The sequence below is a fragment of the Acinonyx jubatus genome, chromosome C1 (genome assembly GCF_027475565.1).
Source record: "Acinonyx jubatus isolate Ajub_Pintada_27869175 chromosome C1, VMU_Ajub_asm_v1.0, whole genome shotgun sequence".
Lineage (NCBI taxonomy): Eukaryota > Metazoa > Chordata > Mammalia > Carnivora > Felidae > Acinonyx > Acinonyx jubatus.
Window position 1 is genome coordinate 209,410,123 of NC_069381.1, and position 18,605 is coordinate 209,428,727.

The 18,605-nt window shown below is 42.5% G+C and overlaps 2 protein-coding genes across 2 annotated transcripts in view; one reads left to right on the forward strand and one right to left on the reverse strand.

Annotated features, from left to right (window-relative positions):
* Positions 1–4,812: 4,812 nt before the first annotated feature.
* LOC128314145 (ice-structuring protein 4-like) overlaps positions 4,813–18,605 on the reverse strand; it is a 37,550-nt gene continuing 23,757 nt past the window's right edge. Inside the window, exon 2 of the mRNA XM_053215937.1 lies at positions 4,813–5,110. Coding sequence (XP_053071912.1) covers positions 4,813–5,110 — 298 coding nt within the window. The remainder of the gene's footprint in view (positions 5,111–18,605) is intronic.
* CAB39 (calcium binding protein 39) overlaps positions 5,996–18,605 on the forward strand; it is an 87,254-nt gene continuing 74,644 nt past the window's right edge. The window contains exon 1 of the mRNA XM_053215936.1: positions 5,996–6,141. Coding sequence (XP_053071911.1) covers positions 6,103–6,141 — 39 coding nt within the window. The 5' untranslated portion in view covers positions 5,996–6,102. The remainder of the gene's footprint in view (positions 6,142–18,605) is intronic.

Consider the following 18,605-nt stretch of genomic DNA (forward strand, 5'->3'; position numbering starts at 1 on the left):
GACTGAGCCACCCCGGCGCCCTAGCATTTCTCTTCTTAAGAACAAATGGAAGAACAAATCATTTGTGGTTTTTCCCTTGGGAAAGCTCAAGAGACCATTTTAGGTGCAAAAGGTATCACTTAGATTCAACTTGGGGAAGGCAAAATATTAAACGTCGTCAGGAGATTTGAACACCTGAATAAGGTAGGATCATGCATTCCTAAGAAATAAGACCGTGGTGATCATTTTGCAACATACACATGTATCTAATCGCATTGTGCCCCTTAAACTTATGTGTATGTCAATAATATCTTAATAAAGCTGAGGAAAAATCGCAGTGAAAAAATTCTCTTCTAAACCTCTAAGCTCTTGCTAAGTGAAATTAGTCAGAGAAAGACAAATATCATATGACTTCACTCATATGAGGACTTGAAGATACAAAACAGATGAACATAAGGGAAGGGAAGCAAAACTAATATAAAAACAGGGAGGGGGACAAAACAGAAGAGACTCTTAAATATAGAGAACAAACAGAGGGTTGCTGGAGGGGTTGTAGGAGGGGGGATGGGCTAAATGGATAAGGGGCATTAAGGAAGGAATCTACCCCTGAAATCATTGTTGCACCATATGCTAACTAACCTGGATGTAAATTTTTTAAAAAGCATAAAAAAGGAAAACTCTAAGCTCTGTATACTGAGCTATTCATATGCACTTCCCCAAATTCACTGTGCTTTCCTGCTTTCATGGTATTTGCATGATTTTCCTGGAACATTCACCCCCATCTTCAACTGCCTAGATCTTATTTATGCTTCAGGTCTCAGTCTACTGTAATTGCCAGTTTTCTTGTGTGTCTCTCCTGGACTATAAGCTCATTGAGAGCAGGGACCGTGGATGGTTCAGTGTTTCATTCCCATTGCTTATGCTCAGTAATTATATGCTTCCAAAAAGCCTTTGTTGAATAACTAAGGTTTCATTGAGATTTAGAGCAGGTTTGCTGGGTATGAGGGTGTGGAGAGGGTGGGTGGATGGGAGGAGCAGTTACCCAGGAAAGTCACAGAGTTCAAGTCTCAAAGGGAGAGTCTGGCCACTGCAGAGACTATGGTAGGGCCAATCAAGCAGTTGCTGAAGTGGAAGGGAAGTGAAGGTCACTGGGGCGGACCATACGAGGAGACTATGATCCAACATATTTAGATGAGTGGCACTTATGTTGCCCAGGAGAAGAAGTCAGGCATGGGGTGGGGTGGAGAGGAAGCTGTGAGTCAGGCTCCAAAGTCCTTTCACAGATGATATGATGAAGGCTAGGGAGGTGCCTTCATCTGATGGCCCAGCTTCAACAGAGGAGAGGAAGAGAAATGAAAGTGACAAGACATTTACACAGGACCGTCACTGACTGATTTTCCTTGAACATGATGACCCTGCCTTATGATCCTGAGATCTGTAGACACTGCACAGGAAGGTGGGGGTGGGGAGGGGGAGGGGAAGGGGGGGCTGTGAACGGGGTTTCAAGATGAAGACATAGAAGAATTTCCCAGAAAGAGGTTGTGCCTACAAAGAAATATATTCATAGAAAGGGCTTTCCAGAAGGCTCTATGGAAGGATTGAGAATGTGTCTCCCAGCTAAATTCAAGCAGTCAAATGACATGACTCCTTCCACTTGGGCTTCGGAATTTGTTACAAACCCCTGCTCCAGAAATATCTGCCATCTTGCCACTGCAGTGGGTTTACTCCAGTTAAGAGATTAATCCGGAACCCTGCTCTGACCCTTGAAACAAAGGAATCAAACCCCTTCATATGGGATTATCCAACCCCCTACATTCTTTTATTCTGTGGGAAGTTGGGTCTTGAGTTGTTTTTGCAGAATGTGAGGACACCAAAGGCCTTCCTTTGGGACTACAGTTAAAAACGCAAACAAACAAACAAAAATGCTATGGGGGTAAAGTCCTCATGCAACAAAGTTTCAAAATTAGATAAAACTTGAGACTGCTGGACACCTCCCTCCCACTGTTACCAGAGCAAAGCAAAGAGAGAGCTCCGGGAACCAGCCACTCCCCAGGTCCAGGGCTAGCTCTGGACTGCTTGTCAGCTTACTTCTCTGTGAGCAGAGACAGTCCCTAGACAGCTATGGCCTTTATAAGGGCTTCTCAATTGTCTTTGGTTGGGGTGGACTTTGCTTTTAACATACTGTCATTGTACTTCTATTTCATACCTCTGTTTAGATTTTTCATATATATTCACTAGCAAGATTAGTATAGTTTTCGTGTGTGTGTGTGTGTGTGTGTGTGTGTGTGTGTGTTGCATTAACGGAGGTTTGGGTATCAAGACGATGAACAAGAGTAAAAATAATCAGCATCTTCACCCACTCTACCCCCAACTTGTTTGAAATGTAGGCTCCTGGTCCCCACCCTAGACCAATGGAATCAGTGTGCATTTTGCCAAGATCTCCTGAGAATGCGCGTGGACGTTACCGTTTGAGAAGCTGCCCCAGGCCTTTTGCATGTACTCAAAATTGTCCCTCACGCGATCTCAGTGCAAGCAATCTGGCTTTTCAACCAGTACCTCCTTCTTTCCGGTTCACTCCCCTTACTGTGCTGATTCCAACAATCCTTTCATCCATCTTCCATTGATCCGACCACTTTTACAGGGTCCCCCCCCACCACTTCCCCTGCCACCCCCACCCCAGTTTTCTCACTCCCCTCTTATCTGGTTTGGATTCAACGCTGGCCATTGTCACTATTACCCTGTCCCACATATTTGCATTACCAAGTTTTCCCTCACTACCAAATCATTCCCATCAGCACGCCAACAGGTTAAATGAATTATGCAAAATGAAATAAAAGAACAAAACAATCTGCTTCGATCCTATATTCCCTTCCAACTATCACCCTAATTCTCTGCACATCCTCGGGGGAAAAACTTCATGGAAAAGTTGTCTATACGCGTGATCCCTTTCTACAGTCCCATTCTTTCCAGAGATCTTCCTAGATCTCATCCTTCCTAGAAACCACTCCAGTCAGACTTTCCCACCCATCTCTGCTTCAAGAGCGCTTACCAAGGCCACTAGTTACCTCTGTGGTGCTGATGCCCATGTCCAAATCACCAACACTAACCTTACTTGAACCATTAGCTGCTATGGCGGCATCAGTCCATCCTCTATCCTTGGATTTCTAGCACATGATGCTTTCCTCAGTCTCCCATGGCACCCTTGCTCCTTTCTTCAGAATCCTTTGCTGGTTCCTTGTTATCTCTCCGACTGACCTCTCAGCGTTGGGGGCCTCAGGCTCATCCCTGACCTTACGCTTCATTAACACTTCCCAAATGTTCTCATTGAGTCCTCAGATTTTACCTATTCTGAGGACTCCCAAAATTCTATTTCCAGCCTGGACCTCTCCCCCAAGCCCCAGACTTCTATATCCGGTTCCAACTTGGGTGTCTAACAGGCAGCTCAAAGTTAACATGCCCCCAAATGGATTCCCAAGTTCCTCCCTTCCCGTCTGCTTTTATTTAAGTCTTCCTCACTTTACGAATTGCATCTTCCAGTTGCTTGAGAAAAGAAAAAAACTTTAGGAATCAGCAAAAATCTGTCAGTGCTCCCTTCTAAATGTGTCTAGAACTTGACTACTTCTTTATTTTTCCAGTGCTACTACCCTGGACTGAGCCTGTCTTCTCTCTCTCTCTTAATATTTATTAATTTTGAGAGAGAGAGAGAGAGAGAGAGAGAGAGAGAGAGAGAGAGAATCCCAAGCAGGCTCTGTGCTGTCAGCACAGAGACTGGACACAGGGCTCCAACCCACAAACCGTGAGATCATGACCTGAGCCAAAATCAAGAGTCAGATGCTTAACCGACCCAGCCACCCAGGTGCCCCCTGTCTTCTCTTGACTAGATTATTTCAAAAGCCTTCTAACCAGTCTCTTGAAATGCGCAAAATGAAATAAAACTTAAAAAAAAAAAATCTGCTTTGGCCCTATCAACTATCGCCCCAATTCAGTCTCTTGGCTGAAACCCTCGGGCCCTTTAGGCTAGTCTCTCCAGCCGTCTGAAATGTCAGATCATGACTTTATCTGCGGAAAACCCTTCAAATAGTTTCACATCTCTAGTAGAGTAAAAACCAAAGTCCTCACTGTGTTCTATCTGGCCCCCATTCTCTCCTTCTCTCTCCCCTCTCCCCTCCCTCAGTGCGTTTGCCTTGCTGGACTCCCTGTTGTCCCACCTCAGGGCCTTCATCCTTGCTGTTCCCTCTGCCTTTCCATAACACGAAGCCCACAGCATGCTCTTTCTTCAAGCAGCGTCCCCTTGCAGGAGTGCTGTAACAATATCTTCCGTTCTCTCCCCTCCTTAGCTTCTCCATAGCACTGGAAACATCCAATGACATATATGTGCTGGTTTGTTTATTGGTTGTCTCAGGAGCAGGGACTGTTTCGTTCACTGGCCACCACCGAGAATAGCGAATAACAAAAATAATGCTTTTAGCAGAAACAAGGCTTTGTGAAGAGTTGAGGAAGTGGTCGTACAAAGCGGACGTAGGATTCCTCCGGGAAGAGAGCCGAGACCGACAAGAAGGGCTGAGCACCAACACTTAAAGTGGCAGGGGAAAGACCTCCCGTCCTCCGCTGCTGCTGTTTTTTTCTCGGCGTCCCCCTCTGCTTCGGCCTAGGGGCCGACTCCGGTGGCTCGAGTCCGCCCGGCCGCCCGGGGGCGCCCGAGGCTGAAGGGGGCGTTGCGGCACCGCCCGACGTCGCGCCCTCGGCGGCTGCGCAGTGCGTACGTCAAAGCCGGGCTCGGGCCGGGAGCGGGGAGCGGCGCGGCCTGGGAGAGACTGAGCTTCCAGAAGCCGGCTAAAAGGCGAAGGCGAAGGCGGCGCCGGGCCCCGCAGCAGCAGCCGCAGCCCGAGCGAGCGAGCGCAGCAGTGCGGCGGCCGCCGCGGGAGCCCCTGGGCCGCCGTCCGCCCGCTCAGCCGCCGCCGCCGCTGCCGCGGGAGCCCGTCGCCGGGAGCAGGAGCAGGCGGAAGACAACGGAGGGGCCGAGCGCCCGTGCCGCCCCGCGGGGACCGAGCGAGCAGCCCGAGGCGGCGGCGGCCGAGGACGGGGACGGCGACGACGCGGAGGCGGAGAGGGAGCCGCCCGGCCCAGCCCCGTGAGTGACCCCCGGCCCGGCCCTGCTCGCGGCGCGGACGCCCGCCCGGCTTCCGCCTGCCCCGGCCCGTCACCGGCCCCGGCCCCGGGCTGCCTCCATTTTCTCGGGTGGCGGAGGCGGCGGGCCCGGCTCGGCCCGCCCTCCCGGCTGGGCTGGGCTCGGCTCGGCTCGGCCCGGCCCGGCCCGGCCCGGCCCGGGCCCCTCGCGGAGCCTTCCCTCCCTTGCTCTCGCCGTCGCCGGCGCGGCGCCCAGAGGCCTGCGGCCGGAGCTCTGGGAGCCCGGTGCTCTCCTGCCACCCTTCCGCGGTTCTCGGGCAGGGATGGCGGGTGGGGGCGGCCGCGGCCGGAGTCGGGAGGGCAGGGAGGTGCGGGCCGGGCCAGCTGTCACTCCCACCGCGCACGGGCTCCTGGCCCCCGGTAAACTTCCTGTTATGGGGCGGCAGGCAGCATCTTTGTGATCTTCATTTCGGGAAAATGCCTAACTGACTTCTGGTTAGGAATTGTGCGGCCAGAGCCTTCCCGAGTTCGGTTGAACCAGGCTGAGCGCTGCACTGCGTGCAGGTGCCGTAGTCGGTCCGCGCCGGAGGGATTCAAAGGTGAACAGGGGCCCACGGTCCCCTCCCCCTAGGAGCTCACTTTCTGGTGTGGGAGATAAGACCAGTACACAAATAACCTCGATACCAGGAAGGAGGTGATAAGTCCTGTGAAAGAACTACAAAGTGCTAGGAAGGCACCCAGGGATGACCGAACCGATCGATCACTTCCGCCTAGCAGAAATCTGGAAGGCTTCCTGGGCGAGGTGGTGCTAAGCGGAGTCTTGAAGGCTTATGGGGTTTAGGAGAGGACGGCTGGGCAACAGACGGTATGTGGAGGGGCAGCAAACTAGAGGACAAAGATAAAAAGGCATAGTCTAGAAGTAGTGGATAATTCAGTTGCCTATGACCATGTTGGGGAGTTAAGGGTAGGCTAAAGAGGTATTTGGGGGCCAGATCCATGAATACTGTAGAGGAGCTGTTTGAACGGCATTCTAAGGTAAACCTGGAGCTCATTTCTCAGTGACTCATGAGCCGGAAATGTAAGCTAGGAGATACTAAAGGCGTTCTTGTGAAAGAAAGAGGAGGCCCAGTAAAGAGTTGACATTCTGTGCCTTGAATATAACGCAGTTTGAGATCGATTTTGACAGCTACAAATAAATTCATGTTCAAGCTAAGAGAAGTACCTTTTGCAAAAAGCTTCACTAGATATCAGGTGCTTAAGAGGTATTGGAAAGATGTGTATAAAATAAGGTCGTCTGCACCTAGGCATTTCTGTAGGCAGTTCACTAAGATGCATCAAAACTTCTTCCACTGTGTATTATGAGGTGGCTACGCTTTGGAATTACTGAGCTGATCATAACGTCTTTGAAGTGGCATTTGTGTAAAGCAATCTAAATTGATATTAAAAAAAAATCAGATTGTTACTAATATTCTGGGATGGCAAGTTGGACATAGAACCTATTTAGAAAAAGGTAAACATTCCTTTATTAGTTTCTAGTTATGAAAATGTAGGAGAGTGAGACGTGAAAATCTAGTGTGATTGTGTACATTTTTTCCCCAAATTACTGGCAAATAGCTGTATTTGAAGTCTGGAATATGATCTGTTGAAGAAGCTTAGGACCCGTGTTGGTTTTGTAAACACTTACTTGTTGTTTGCTTATATGACAATTGAATGTCAACTTTTTCAGTTAAAAAAAAACTTGTAAAATGCAGTTAAGTACTAGAAAATTTTTAAAAATTATCTTCTGTAACCTTAACCACTTAGATTTGGTTACTGTTAACATTTTTGCATATTTTTTTCAGTCTTTTTGTGCTTGTTTTTTCTTTGTGTGATGAAATAAAAACTGCATATATATATAGAGAGAGATTTTATTAAAAATTTTTGTCATTAAATATCTTTATGTAAAAATATTTTTACCCAAGTAAGGGAAATCTTAAATGTATTATTATTATTTTTTTTTCTGACAAGTTGCACTATTTATCTCAGATCAAATGCAGTAGTCATGCTTAATAACTGCTACTGTGGGCAGAACTTTTTCTAAAGGCATTTTGTTTGGAGTATATTTATTAACTTCTTTGTAGGATTTGGATCCTATTGTTGAATAAAGAAAGATTTTATTATTTGGGGTGTGTGTTGTCGTCAGATATGGAAGAGATCACACATCTCTGCTGTATGAGTGTATGAATTTTTTTTTAAGGCACTATAAAAAGATTATTTTCTTAGCTGGTATAATATCTCCTTTACACAGTGATACACTCCCCATCCCAGCACCGCCTCCCCCCCCCCCAAATAGTCTTTATGCTAGGTCTGTCCATATAAGTTAACTACTTTTTGATCATGATATCACAGAGACTTAGTCTGTATATATTTAGTTCTTCTGTTGGTGTTCTTTAGTAAAGTACAGAATTTGGTGAAATAATTTGCTGCTATAACAAAAGGGACTTTTTTCTTTTTTTTAATTTCAAGACCCTTCAAGTTAGTTCCTTTGCGTTTCAGACTGCAGGTTCTCGTTTAAAACAGTTTTTTTTTTTCCCTTTTGCTTTACATTCTAAAATGTATTAATGAGGTCTCTGCTTCTGTTTCACATAAAGTGAGATGTTGAGTTGGGTTTTATAAATTTTCATAAAGTTAATATAAAAATAGTTAAGAAAGTCTAATGTAAGTATGGGGTTTTGTTTTATAACTTGGTTTTATTTGAATCTTTATTTTTATATTCCAAATGTATATACCACAAAGCACCCTTTATTACTTTTGAATATTTACTAAAGTTTTTTTCTTTTGATCAACTTTGGTAGGTTGCAGATTTCTGTAATTACTGCCACGCTTACCAAAGAGTCTTTTTTCCAGGAGGGATTGATTTCTGATCATTCCCGGTTTTGCCATCTGCCGTAAAAATACAGACAAATCCAAATCCACACCTGGCACACAGAATATAAAATCCAGTATAGGGTAAAATTTCACTTCAGGAAGTGTCTTCTGGTTACCTTTCTGGTGGTATTTCTGTTTTAAAAATCCATTTTCTTTTTTTCCATGGCTCCTTTTGATTTGGAATTTCATGGATGTTGTCTGGTGTTACAGAAATAGGAATGTGTTAGGTGGATTAGTATGGATCATAGCAAAATGGTAAAACTTTGTTGTGTTATCAGATTGTGGGAAAGAGCAAATCTCTGAACCTCCAGGTTAGGTTGCTTGTGACTTGTTTTATTATTACTGAGGTGTGAAGATCTTGTATTTGTGTGAATGCAGATCAAGCCGAGTAGCCTAAAAATGGCATAAAGATTTAGTCATCAGTCTATAGTTTGGTTGTTACTGGAGAGAAGCCTGGTGTTGGGGCCATCCTTAATTAAAGGAGGAACTGAGCTGTACGAGCGCTCTTCCTTTGTGTGTCTCACCCTTCGATGCTATCTGACCGGACCCTCGTCACTGCCTTTATCAGTCCAGAGTATGGCGGCAGAGCAAAGTGAGACAAGCGTTTCCACCGCCAGCGTTTGTGGAGTAGACCTGTCCGGCGGTAAGCGTGAAATGTTTGTTCTGCTTCTGTTTCTCAGGCCTTCCAAGGATGGAGAGCAGAGTTACTATAGAATGGGTGACAGATGCTAGACTGATAGTGATAAAATGAAGCTTAACAGGTGGTTGCCATTAGCATTTTGTTTTGGGATTTGTGTGTGTGCGCGCGTGTGTATGTGTCCTTCTCTACCTTCCTGAGCTTCCTAGCTCCACTGTGCTTTTAACATCTCTCTTGAGATAGAAGGGGGGGTGAGGGGATGGAGGAGTTGTGCCTTATTAGCATCTGTGATGTTAAGCTGGCAGAGGAAGGAAGAATGGCATGCGGAGAATTGCAAGAGGTCAGTCAGGTGTAAAGTGGCCCCAGAGGAGGGAGGTAGACGCTCTGGCCATTTAATTGGCAGCGTCCGGCACGTACCTCTTTGCATGATTCTTAATACACTGTGTCTAATTCACACTTTGATACTGAAAGTATAGTGTTGTATATTTGGGTTTGCTTGTTTGTATGTATATATGCATTTCCATGTGCGTAGTTACAAAGACTGAGAAAATCTAGTTAACCAATGTTTAGTGGCAGTCTCATTTTTTTTTTAGAATTGTTCCCTGTGAACATTACTCAGAAGATCAATTGTTGATGACTAAGGAAGTATGATCATGTTAAAACATCACATTACTTTGAATATTTTGATGAAATGTTTGAGAAACAAAATATACATTTTGTTGCTTGATCTTAATTAAGTTGCTACTTTATAACTTTGTCTAATAGCTTGGTCTTCTAGTACCGTTAACGTGTTACTCATGGTTCTCTCCCTCCACAGTGGGTTCTGTATCAGCTGTATCTGGGCATGAGGAAGAAATAGCATGAGCACATTTCTTTTTACATGCCTATAGTTAAAGCCCACTCTGGGATTTATGGAATTCTGAGAGGCAGTATTACTAGTGGTTAAAAGCACTAACAGACTCCCTGCAACCAGACTCCCTGGATTGTTGAACCCTCGCCCATCCTGCGGGCTCTGTAACTTTAGGCAAGTTCCTTGACTTCTCTGTAGCTTAGATTTCTTGGACAGGTGTAATATAGCCCATACGTGAGAAAACCATAGGGAAATTAAATTAGGTACCGCATCTCAAGTGCTCAGAACAGGGCCTGGCGAATAAAAAGCACTGGACACAATAAGTTTTGTGATGATGCTGATGCCAAACTTGTTGCAGGGGGAAGAAACCTGAGCATTTTAGAGACCCTGCGGTCAGAATAGTTCTTTCTGCAGACGGGAACACAGGCCCACTATAACTAGAGTCGTGTGTGGCTAACTTTGAGCAGTAACCCGTGGGGCTTTCTGCAAAGTGGAGTCACTTGCTCAGGGTCCTGTGACTTACTGGACACAGGGCTGATCCTGGAGCCTGGCTCTGTTCATTCTTTATCCAGTTTGCTTGAAAGAAACTAAGTTTTATACTTTATGCAGCACTGTCTTCTTTAAACCTTTTCACTAACATTTACAAAGATTGTATTCACGTATTACATGCTCTTTGGCGCATGATCCCTTTTTAAAGGTGTGTGTTCATGTTTAAAATTGTGATGCAGCTGGCAAGTCTTTAGGGGGTGGTTGTATGAAGTTAAAAGTTGGAATAGACAAACAATCAAGGGAGATGGACAAAATAGATCGGGGGAGAAAATTACCATTTGAGTACCATTGAGTGTTGCACAAACCTCTGAGGTAGGTAGTGTTGTCCCCTAGCATCATTACAGATGGGAAGTGAAAGTTGAGGGCCTTGTCCAAGGTCGCACAGGCACTGCACAGTTGAGCTAGCATTCAAACCTAGATTTGCCTCACTTCAAAATGTGTGCTCCTTGGAATGCGGTATGACTCTCAGTTTTATTTTCTTCTACAGAGTCTTAGTTTTTTTGCTGACCATTCTTGATTTAGTACTTTAGAATTAAGTTTGTAAATATAGCCTAATGAGGCTTTTAATAGGTTTCCAGACAGTAGCCACCTGTTATAATACAAAATGAGATGGTTTGTTCTACATGCTCTGGTTGTATGGAGTTGTGAGTTGATTAGTGGTTTATAGTTTTAGTTAGGCCAGTAGGTGGTGTTTATTTTTCATGGTAGCCTTGTATAGAGATGGGAGGCCCTTGTTACAGCGGGCAACACAGAAGCCTGGGCATTGGAAGGCCTGGGCTGGGTCCTGACTCAGTGTCTAATCAGTTCACTCTGGGCAAGTTATTCCACCTCTCGGCCTTTCCAGTCATGCCATTGTTACGCTGAGAGGATCAGACTGAGAACCCTTGTCTCTTTTGTTCTTTTTTTTTTTCCCCCTCTTCATTTTAGTGAGAGAGTGGTAGGGAGAGGGGCAGAGGGACAGGGACAGGGAGAGAGAGAGAATGAGAATGTTAAGCAGGCTCCACACTGAGCGTGGAGCTTGATCCCGCGAAATCAGGAGATGATACTCAACCGACTGAGACACCCAGGTGCCCCTCTTTGGCCCTTATTTTCAGTGATCCTCTGCGTAAACTTTCTGACTTGCCTTTTTTCCCTGTACCAGGTACCTCTCCTTTTGCCTTTGGTCTTGAAGTCAGTTTCTTTATGAGGGCTTTATGGCATGTACCCACGCTTTAACATTTTTCTCTTCTGGTTGGTCAGGTGCCTAGTGTTATTTCACAGTATGGTAGTTCTCTGCTTCACGTAATGTAACATCACAATATGTTTTTAAATTTTCTACTTTTGTACTTACAAATAAATGGCTAAGAACTAATGTTATCTGGTGGTAAAATACAAGCTTAGTAAGTCTAACTAATGATTAACAAATTCTCAAGTGCTTCACATCAGATTTTATAGTCAACTTTTAAATATATATGCTGTGGAGTTCTAGGAGCTCTTTCCTTTGGGAAAAAGAAAAATATTAATCAGAGACCATGGAGGTGGTAAAGAAAGGACCAAAATGTAGAATCAAATTTGAAGATGTGAAGAACATGCTTAAGATAGTATTCTTTGGCTATAATTGATACTAAAGATAATATTCTTTGGCTATAATTGATACTAATCCTCTAAGAAAGGTGGTGTGCCGGTTTAGATCGGGGGATTACTTCCAGCCCAGGGTTCTATCATTGGCAGGAGATGGCAGACATATTTGCCACCCCTGAGCATTCATAACTCCTGAACATCAGTTATGAACTAATTTGTTCCACAAGAAGTTTCTGTAGCCCATTATGCTGGGTCCTGTTCTGTATACCAGTCTCAAAGTGTTCCTAGTCTAGGTAAACAACTCTTCCCCTCTTTGCTGTCATGTTATCATCAGCCAGTTCGTTTACTTCTAGATTCTCTAAGTCGTGAGACAGAAACTCAGGTCACTATCAAGACTTTTGCAGATCTGGGCTGTCTCTTCACAGTATGGTTTTATTCTCTATTCGGTGTTTGTGTGTGAGTTTTAAGTTTTTCCTATGTATGTAAGTTTTGTACAATAGATTGTAATTTATTTGAATTGCAGATTTTTAAAATCTCTTTTCATATCTCTTCTCTTCCTTCTTCCCCCACCCTGTGTTTTCATAGTGTAACACATTATTTGGTAATGTTTATTAAATGATACAGGTGTGTGATATTCTGATAAAACTGTTCAGAGATGAAAGATTCACCAAAACACAATGTTCTGTGTATTTTATTTATCTCTGCTATATTTGTGCTTATTTTTGAAGGTTTACATACTGTAACAACTGACCTTTCTTAGAGATCGATCTCCCTTTTCCAGATCAGCTCACTTAAAACAGCGTTTCCCAAATTCTGTTTTGTAGAACACTAGTCTTATGAGAGAGTAGTAGTTGGGAGAAGTTTCAGAATGAAGTTTAAGTTTGGGGAAACACTAGGTTAAAAGCAGTTAATCGGATTTTAATTTTTGGTAGTAATTGTGTTACTGTTTTTCTGCAGAGCTTATCAGAGTTTTTAGTAATGTGCATTGTGGCTGTCCACAAAGGAAATATAATGTGCAGTATTTCCCAATTTGCCAAATTTGTTTACAAACCCCCCCCCCCCCCCCAGGAAATACTTCCCTCAAAGTCTTGAAGGAGGGTTCTTTTGGAACACAATTTGAGAAAGCTTCTTATTTACATACTTTTTACATATCCATACATAGTATGGAATTCAAAGCATTTACTTTTTGATTGGGATGATTACTTATATCAGGTTTGGAATCCAACTAAGATTGGAGTAATTTGATTTTCAGTTTTGTTAAGTAAAAGAATAAACACTCTAGATAAGTTTTTTTTTTTTTAAACCTCAACCCATGTGAGAAATTACGTTTTCAATCAGTGACCCAGCACCATACATGAACACACTGTCAAAACTGAGAAGGAAGTTTCATGAAACAATACTTAGGCCTTCCTGTGTATGATGTGTTCAAATACTTTTCATTCTGCTTTATTTTTTAATGTATGCTGTGAGCTACTAAAATAATGCACCATGTAATTTGAGAAACACTGTGAAATTACATGAGTTTATAAATGCCTCAGATGCTATTGTGAGAAGGCAGTGGAGAGACTTAAAAAACTAAAGCTCGGCGTAGAGATAAGAAGAGGGGCTCTAGCCTTGGAATTCCTGGATTTAGATTCTGGTTGTGTTTTCTTGGGCAGGGTGTTTAATCCCCATGCCGCTTCAGCTTTCTCATCTGTAAAGTAGCAAGAATAGAACCTATGCATTAAGTAGTTGTGAAGATTCAGGGAGAAATGCTCTGCATCATGTGTTTGATGTGCTCCGAGTGCCCAGTCCATTTAGCTTTTCTGATGACTGAAGCTCTGAGACTCTGCTACAACATACACGGTCTCACAAATATTTTAAGCCTTTGAACGTGTTAAAGTGGACTCTATGTGAACCTCGACTCTTTTGATCTGTAGCTAGATGTATCATTCATTGTGATATCAACATTCTGGAATAGTTTTAAAGTAGTCAAAAGGACCCACTTAGACTTGTTTTGCCTCATAGTTGCAAATGGACTCATAATTGCTGAACTTTATGCTATATTACTGTTATTTTTTAAACCATTCTTTTTAAACAATATCTTAAAGGTAGAATATGTTCTCTTTATAACAGGTCATTAAATACAAATATGAACATACCCACATCAATGATTAATTTAGCATTCCTATAATTTTGGTCACTAAAGGAAGAACAAGGCAAGGCAAAAGTTGCCTTTTCTTGTTTTATGCCAGTTTTTAAAATTCTCCATCCTTAATATTTTACATTGCTATTGGGAGTTTAATTTTGTGTCCTGACCTGAGAAAAGGGGCATTTATAGGAGATTAACAATGGTGGGTGCCAGATCTAGTTTGCAGACTGTTCACTGTTCTGAACATAGCTGGCTGCCTCCTACATTTATGTAACCTGCTGAGACATCTGCATTGTCTGTCCCTGTTTCTTTTATTGCCTATTTGTCCTGAGTAGGGAAATGTCCTGGAGTTGCTGAAATGAGAGGTTCTGATTGGCGTCGTTGAGGTATACCACCAGTTCAGTGTTAGGCAGCATAAAGATTATCTACTTGTGTAAGCAAAAACGAAGTAAAAAGAATAAATAACTGCTAACATAACACACGTATGTTACCTGCTGGTATCACGTTGACCTCTCTGTTAACCTAATTTAATCCCATAATAACCCTGTTTTCATCCCCATATTTTCAGGTGAGTAAATGGAGAAAAAAGAAGCTAGATAATTGACCTGAAGTCCTACATCTAGGTTTGAAACCCTGGTCCCAGAGTGTGCCCTTGTAACCCACCACTATGTTGCCTCCACCACAAGGTACTGGAATGTAGAATTATCCTGGAACACAGGAAATTTCTGTAACAGAAACATGAGGTCAAGTCTTCTGGTCAGGATGTGTGAGATACTAGGACGCTGAGAGAACGTTCACATCACTGATTGGCTGTCAGTTGTCTTTTTTTTTTTTTTTTTTTTAATGTTTTATTTATTGAGAGAGAGAAAGAGAGAGGCAGAGGCAGAGAGAATCCCAAGCTGGCTCCAGGCTGTCAGCGCAGAGCCTGACACAGGGCTCAGTGACCTGAGCCGAAGTCAAGAGTCGGATGCTTAACTGACTGAACCACGCAGGTGCCCCTGCCTGTCAGTGACCTTTTAGGACTTGTGAAGACAGGGAGATTAGAGAGAGGAAGATTAGAGACACTAATGTACTGTTTTTCCAAAAAAGGGAAAGGTGGAATCCACAAATCATAGAGACCGAAATTGATGTTGATTGCTGACATATTCCAGAAGGGAGTGAGTCATTAGCAAAGTGTTGATTTCTAGAAGCTACAAAACATAGTTTATTAACTATTTCCTTTTGTAATAGAATTCTAAGTGTCTTGGATAAGGATGTAGGCAGGATACAGATGTCTGTAAAGATAGTTTCATTCATATTTGAGATTATCTGAAAAATGTACAAGTGTATAAGTTGGAATATTTTCTAGGATTTGAAGTCATTTTGATGTTTTTCCAAGATCATTTTACTTATGTTCGTTGCATTAGAATATAAGCTGTATATTATGCTCTTCTGAAGTACTGTAGAGCACATTAGACACAAATTCAGTGGCCCACATCCTCTGTGCCTTGCCTTCTCAAGTAGACACAAAGGAGCTAGAACTGGTAACAGCTTCCTGGGATGTACACACAGCCAAGTAAATACTTTCTAGCTTTATATTGTTAAGATTATTCATCCCTGTTCTTTACAGTTGCTCATAACCCATTTGTTTACTCAAGAGCTAGTCTTGCCCTTATTCCTGAACACTAACTACATGGTGTGTGATTAGAAGCTGCCTCCTTGGGAAGAGGGCTGGACAATAGAGCATTCCTCCTCCACACAAGGTAAAACCTTATGGGGGATGGTGGTGAGGGTGAGGCATGTTAGTTTTTCCTTGTTTATCTTATTTTACACTTAAATATAGTGAAAGGAAGACAGAGAGATGAGGGTGCTTAGCATAGGATGTTGTATACAGACGCTCTGTGGGTGTGTGAAAAGGGCAAAACTATCTTCTACAGAGGCTTTCGTTGTCGAAAGGAGGAAGAAATAAGAAAGAGGAGAAACAAGACAGAGGAGTGCCTCCAGGAAGAATTGACCAGAGAAACACTGGCTCTCAATGAGTATGTCATGTATGACTTTGAAAGATCTAATGATGAAAGTGGAACTGGTTGCTTTTCAGAACTGTCTTAAGAAGTAGAGCACTTGAATAGGTTATTAATCATGGAAGGTATTAGATACAGGTTAAAAGGCCATGGCCTCCGAACCAAAAAAGTGAGTGGAGCTCTGGACCTGGATGATACAGAAAGTATAAGTTCTCTTTAAAATTTTAAAGAGATTTTTCAATAAATGATCTCATTTATTCTAGATCCTAGAAGAATAATACCAAAAGATAAAAAAGTCATGTTTCAAAACTGGCAAAAACTCTTACAAACCTGATAGAATATAAGAATGGCAACTTGATAAGACATTACAAAGGAAGGATACTATGTTTCAATTTCACCTAGGGAAGTAGTCATGAAAATCCGAAGTAAAACACCAGCAAATAATTAAATAGGCAGTTCTCTTCCTTTAAGAAGATAGGTAACAGGTAACGCTTGCTATTTACTGCGCGCCAGGCATTTTTCTAATTATTTCAGTCCTCCCAACAGCCCTGGTGGTTATTAGTGTTATTAGCCTCATTTTACAGATGAAGGAATTTAGACCAAGAGGTAAAATAATCTGCCCGAGGATAAATGGGTAGTAAGTCACACAGCCTGGGGTTTCAAACCCTCAGGGTACGTTGGGGTCCAGCACCAGTGTATATGGCACCCTTGTGCTGTGTCATCTCAGCGTGCGCCAAGATAACAGTGCTAATTTACCAGTTCTTGATTATGAGCTCTTCAAAAGCTGGTAGGAGATTAAAGAGTATCTGTGTTAAACCAACAGCAAACAACCTGCCAATGGCAAAACTGTGGTAGAAGTCCCCTTGAAATAAGAAGGTGAAATAGGCATGTCCAGTAACACTTCTGATGCTCAGTATCAACCTGGCCGATGCTAGAAAACATCGAGTAGAATGTATAACTGTTAGGAAAAACCGGCAGAAAATAGCAATACGTGCAGATGTTACAGTCTTAAACCTAGGAAAACCAGAATCAACTGAAAAACTAAGTTTGGTAAGGTAGCCATATACCACATAAAGATATTTAAAATTGGTAGCATTTGTTTTTCTTTCCTGCAGTATCCAGTTGTAAAAATATTAGGGGGCTCCTGGGTGGCTCAGTCGATTAAGCATCCGACTCTTGATCTTGGCTCAGGTCATGATCTCGTGGTTGTGGGATTGAGCCCAGTATCGGGCTCCACACTGGGCATGGATTGCTTAGGATTTGCTTAGGATTCTCTCTCCTTCTGCCCCTCCCCTGCTTCTGTATATTATATATTAGGAGAAAAATCTCATACAACAAACAATGAAATGCCTAAGATGGGCAGGATCTCTATGAAGAAAACTACAAACTTAATTGAGTGGAAAGAAGATGTAAGAATGGAGACTTAGCATGTTTTTGAATGTGAAGACTGAATGAATGTTAGGAAGCAAGAAAATTGCCCAAGTTAGCTTACTGTTGGCCAGAGAGTAAAGTCATATCTTTAAAAAGTTAACTTAGGGAGCTTAGTGAAAAGTGTATATGTACCTACTAGGTGAGTGAGATCACACATCAGTGGGGAAAGAGGAAGGATTATTTAGCAGAAGATTTTTCGATAATTGGTTATTCTTTGGGAAAATCAATTTGATGGAAGAATGAGTTTAAAAACATAAATTAGAAGAACATTTATGTGAATATTTATAGACCTTTGGATGAGGAAGTAGGCTTATTTCCATTGCTATCAAGTGATCAAAAGGCAAAAAAACAAAACAAAATAAAACCAAGATAAATGTGTGAAAAAAAGTTTGCATGATCATAGACAAAGGGTTAATATTTAGCTCAGTATAGCAAAAGCTTGTTCAAACTGGCAACTGCTGTTTATTAGCAAATGCTACCTTGGATGTTTAATCATGTTAAAATTTTAAGTCATGCTATCATTTTATAATCAGGGAAATGTTTTGCCCAAGAGGTATATACCTCTCTTCTAAATGGCAGAACTGGGGTTCCAACTTGGGTCTGGTAAAGAGCTTATCCTCTTAACCCTTGAAGCATGCTGTTTTTCAAACATGTCAAAGACTCAAACACTGGATAAATAAACAGCCAATTCAGGTAGTGGCTAAATAAAAGAAATACAAATAAACAATGAGGGGGATGTTAATTGAGATTTTTTTTTTTTTAAGTAGTAATGCTTATGTTAGTAGGGATGCATTGAGAGGGAGAGTAAGGCAATTTCATATGCTGCCCATTTGGCTTTTCTGTGAAATATTTTGGTCCAGCATACATCCAGATTCTTAAGGTATTCCTTTCATGTAAGCCAGAAGATAAAATAACACGTATTTGTTTTTCATCCTCACGGCAAGTGATCTCCAGCATCTCAAAACAAAAAAATCCAGGTATTTTATTGGTTGTGGTGATGGCTGCACAACTCTGACCTATTGAAACTATTGAATTGTATACTTGAAGCGAATTGTGTGGTATGTAAATTATTGTCAGTAAAGCTGTTATTTATTTTTTTTTAAATTTTTTTAAACTTTTTTTAAATTTATTTTTGAGACAGAGAGAGACAGAGCATGAACGGGGGAGGGGCAGAGAGAGAGGGAGACACAGAATTGGAAGCAGGCTTCAGGCTCTGAGCCGTCAGCCCAGAGCCCGACGCGGGGCTCGAACTCCCGGACGGCGAGATCGTGACCTGAGCTGAAGTCGGATGCTTAACCGACTGAGCCACCCAGGCGCCCCTAAAGCTGTTATTTTAAATTAGCTATTGGGTGAAAGAAGAAAATGGAGTTTGCGTCTCTGAATCATTGAATTGTTAAAGATATTCAAAATTAGATTCTTCCAATTGATGTTGCA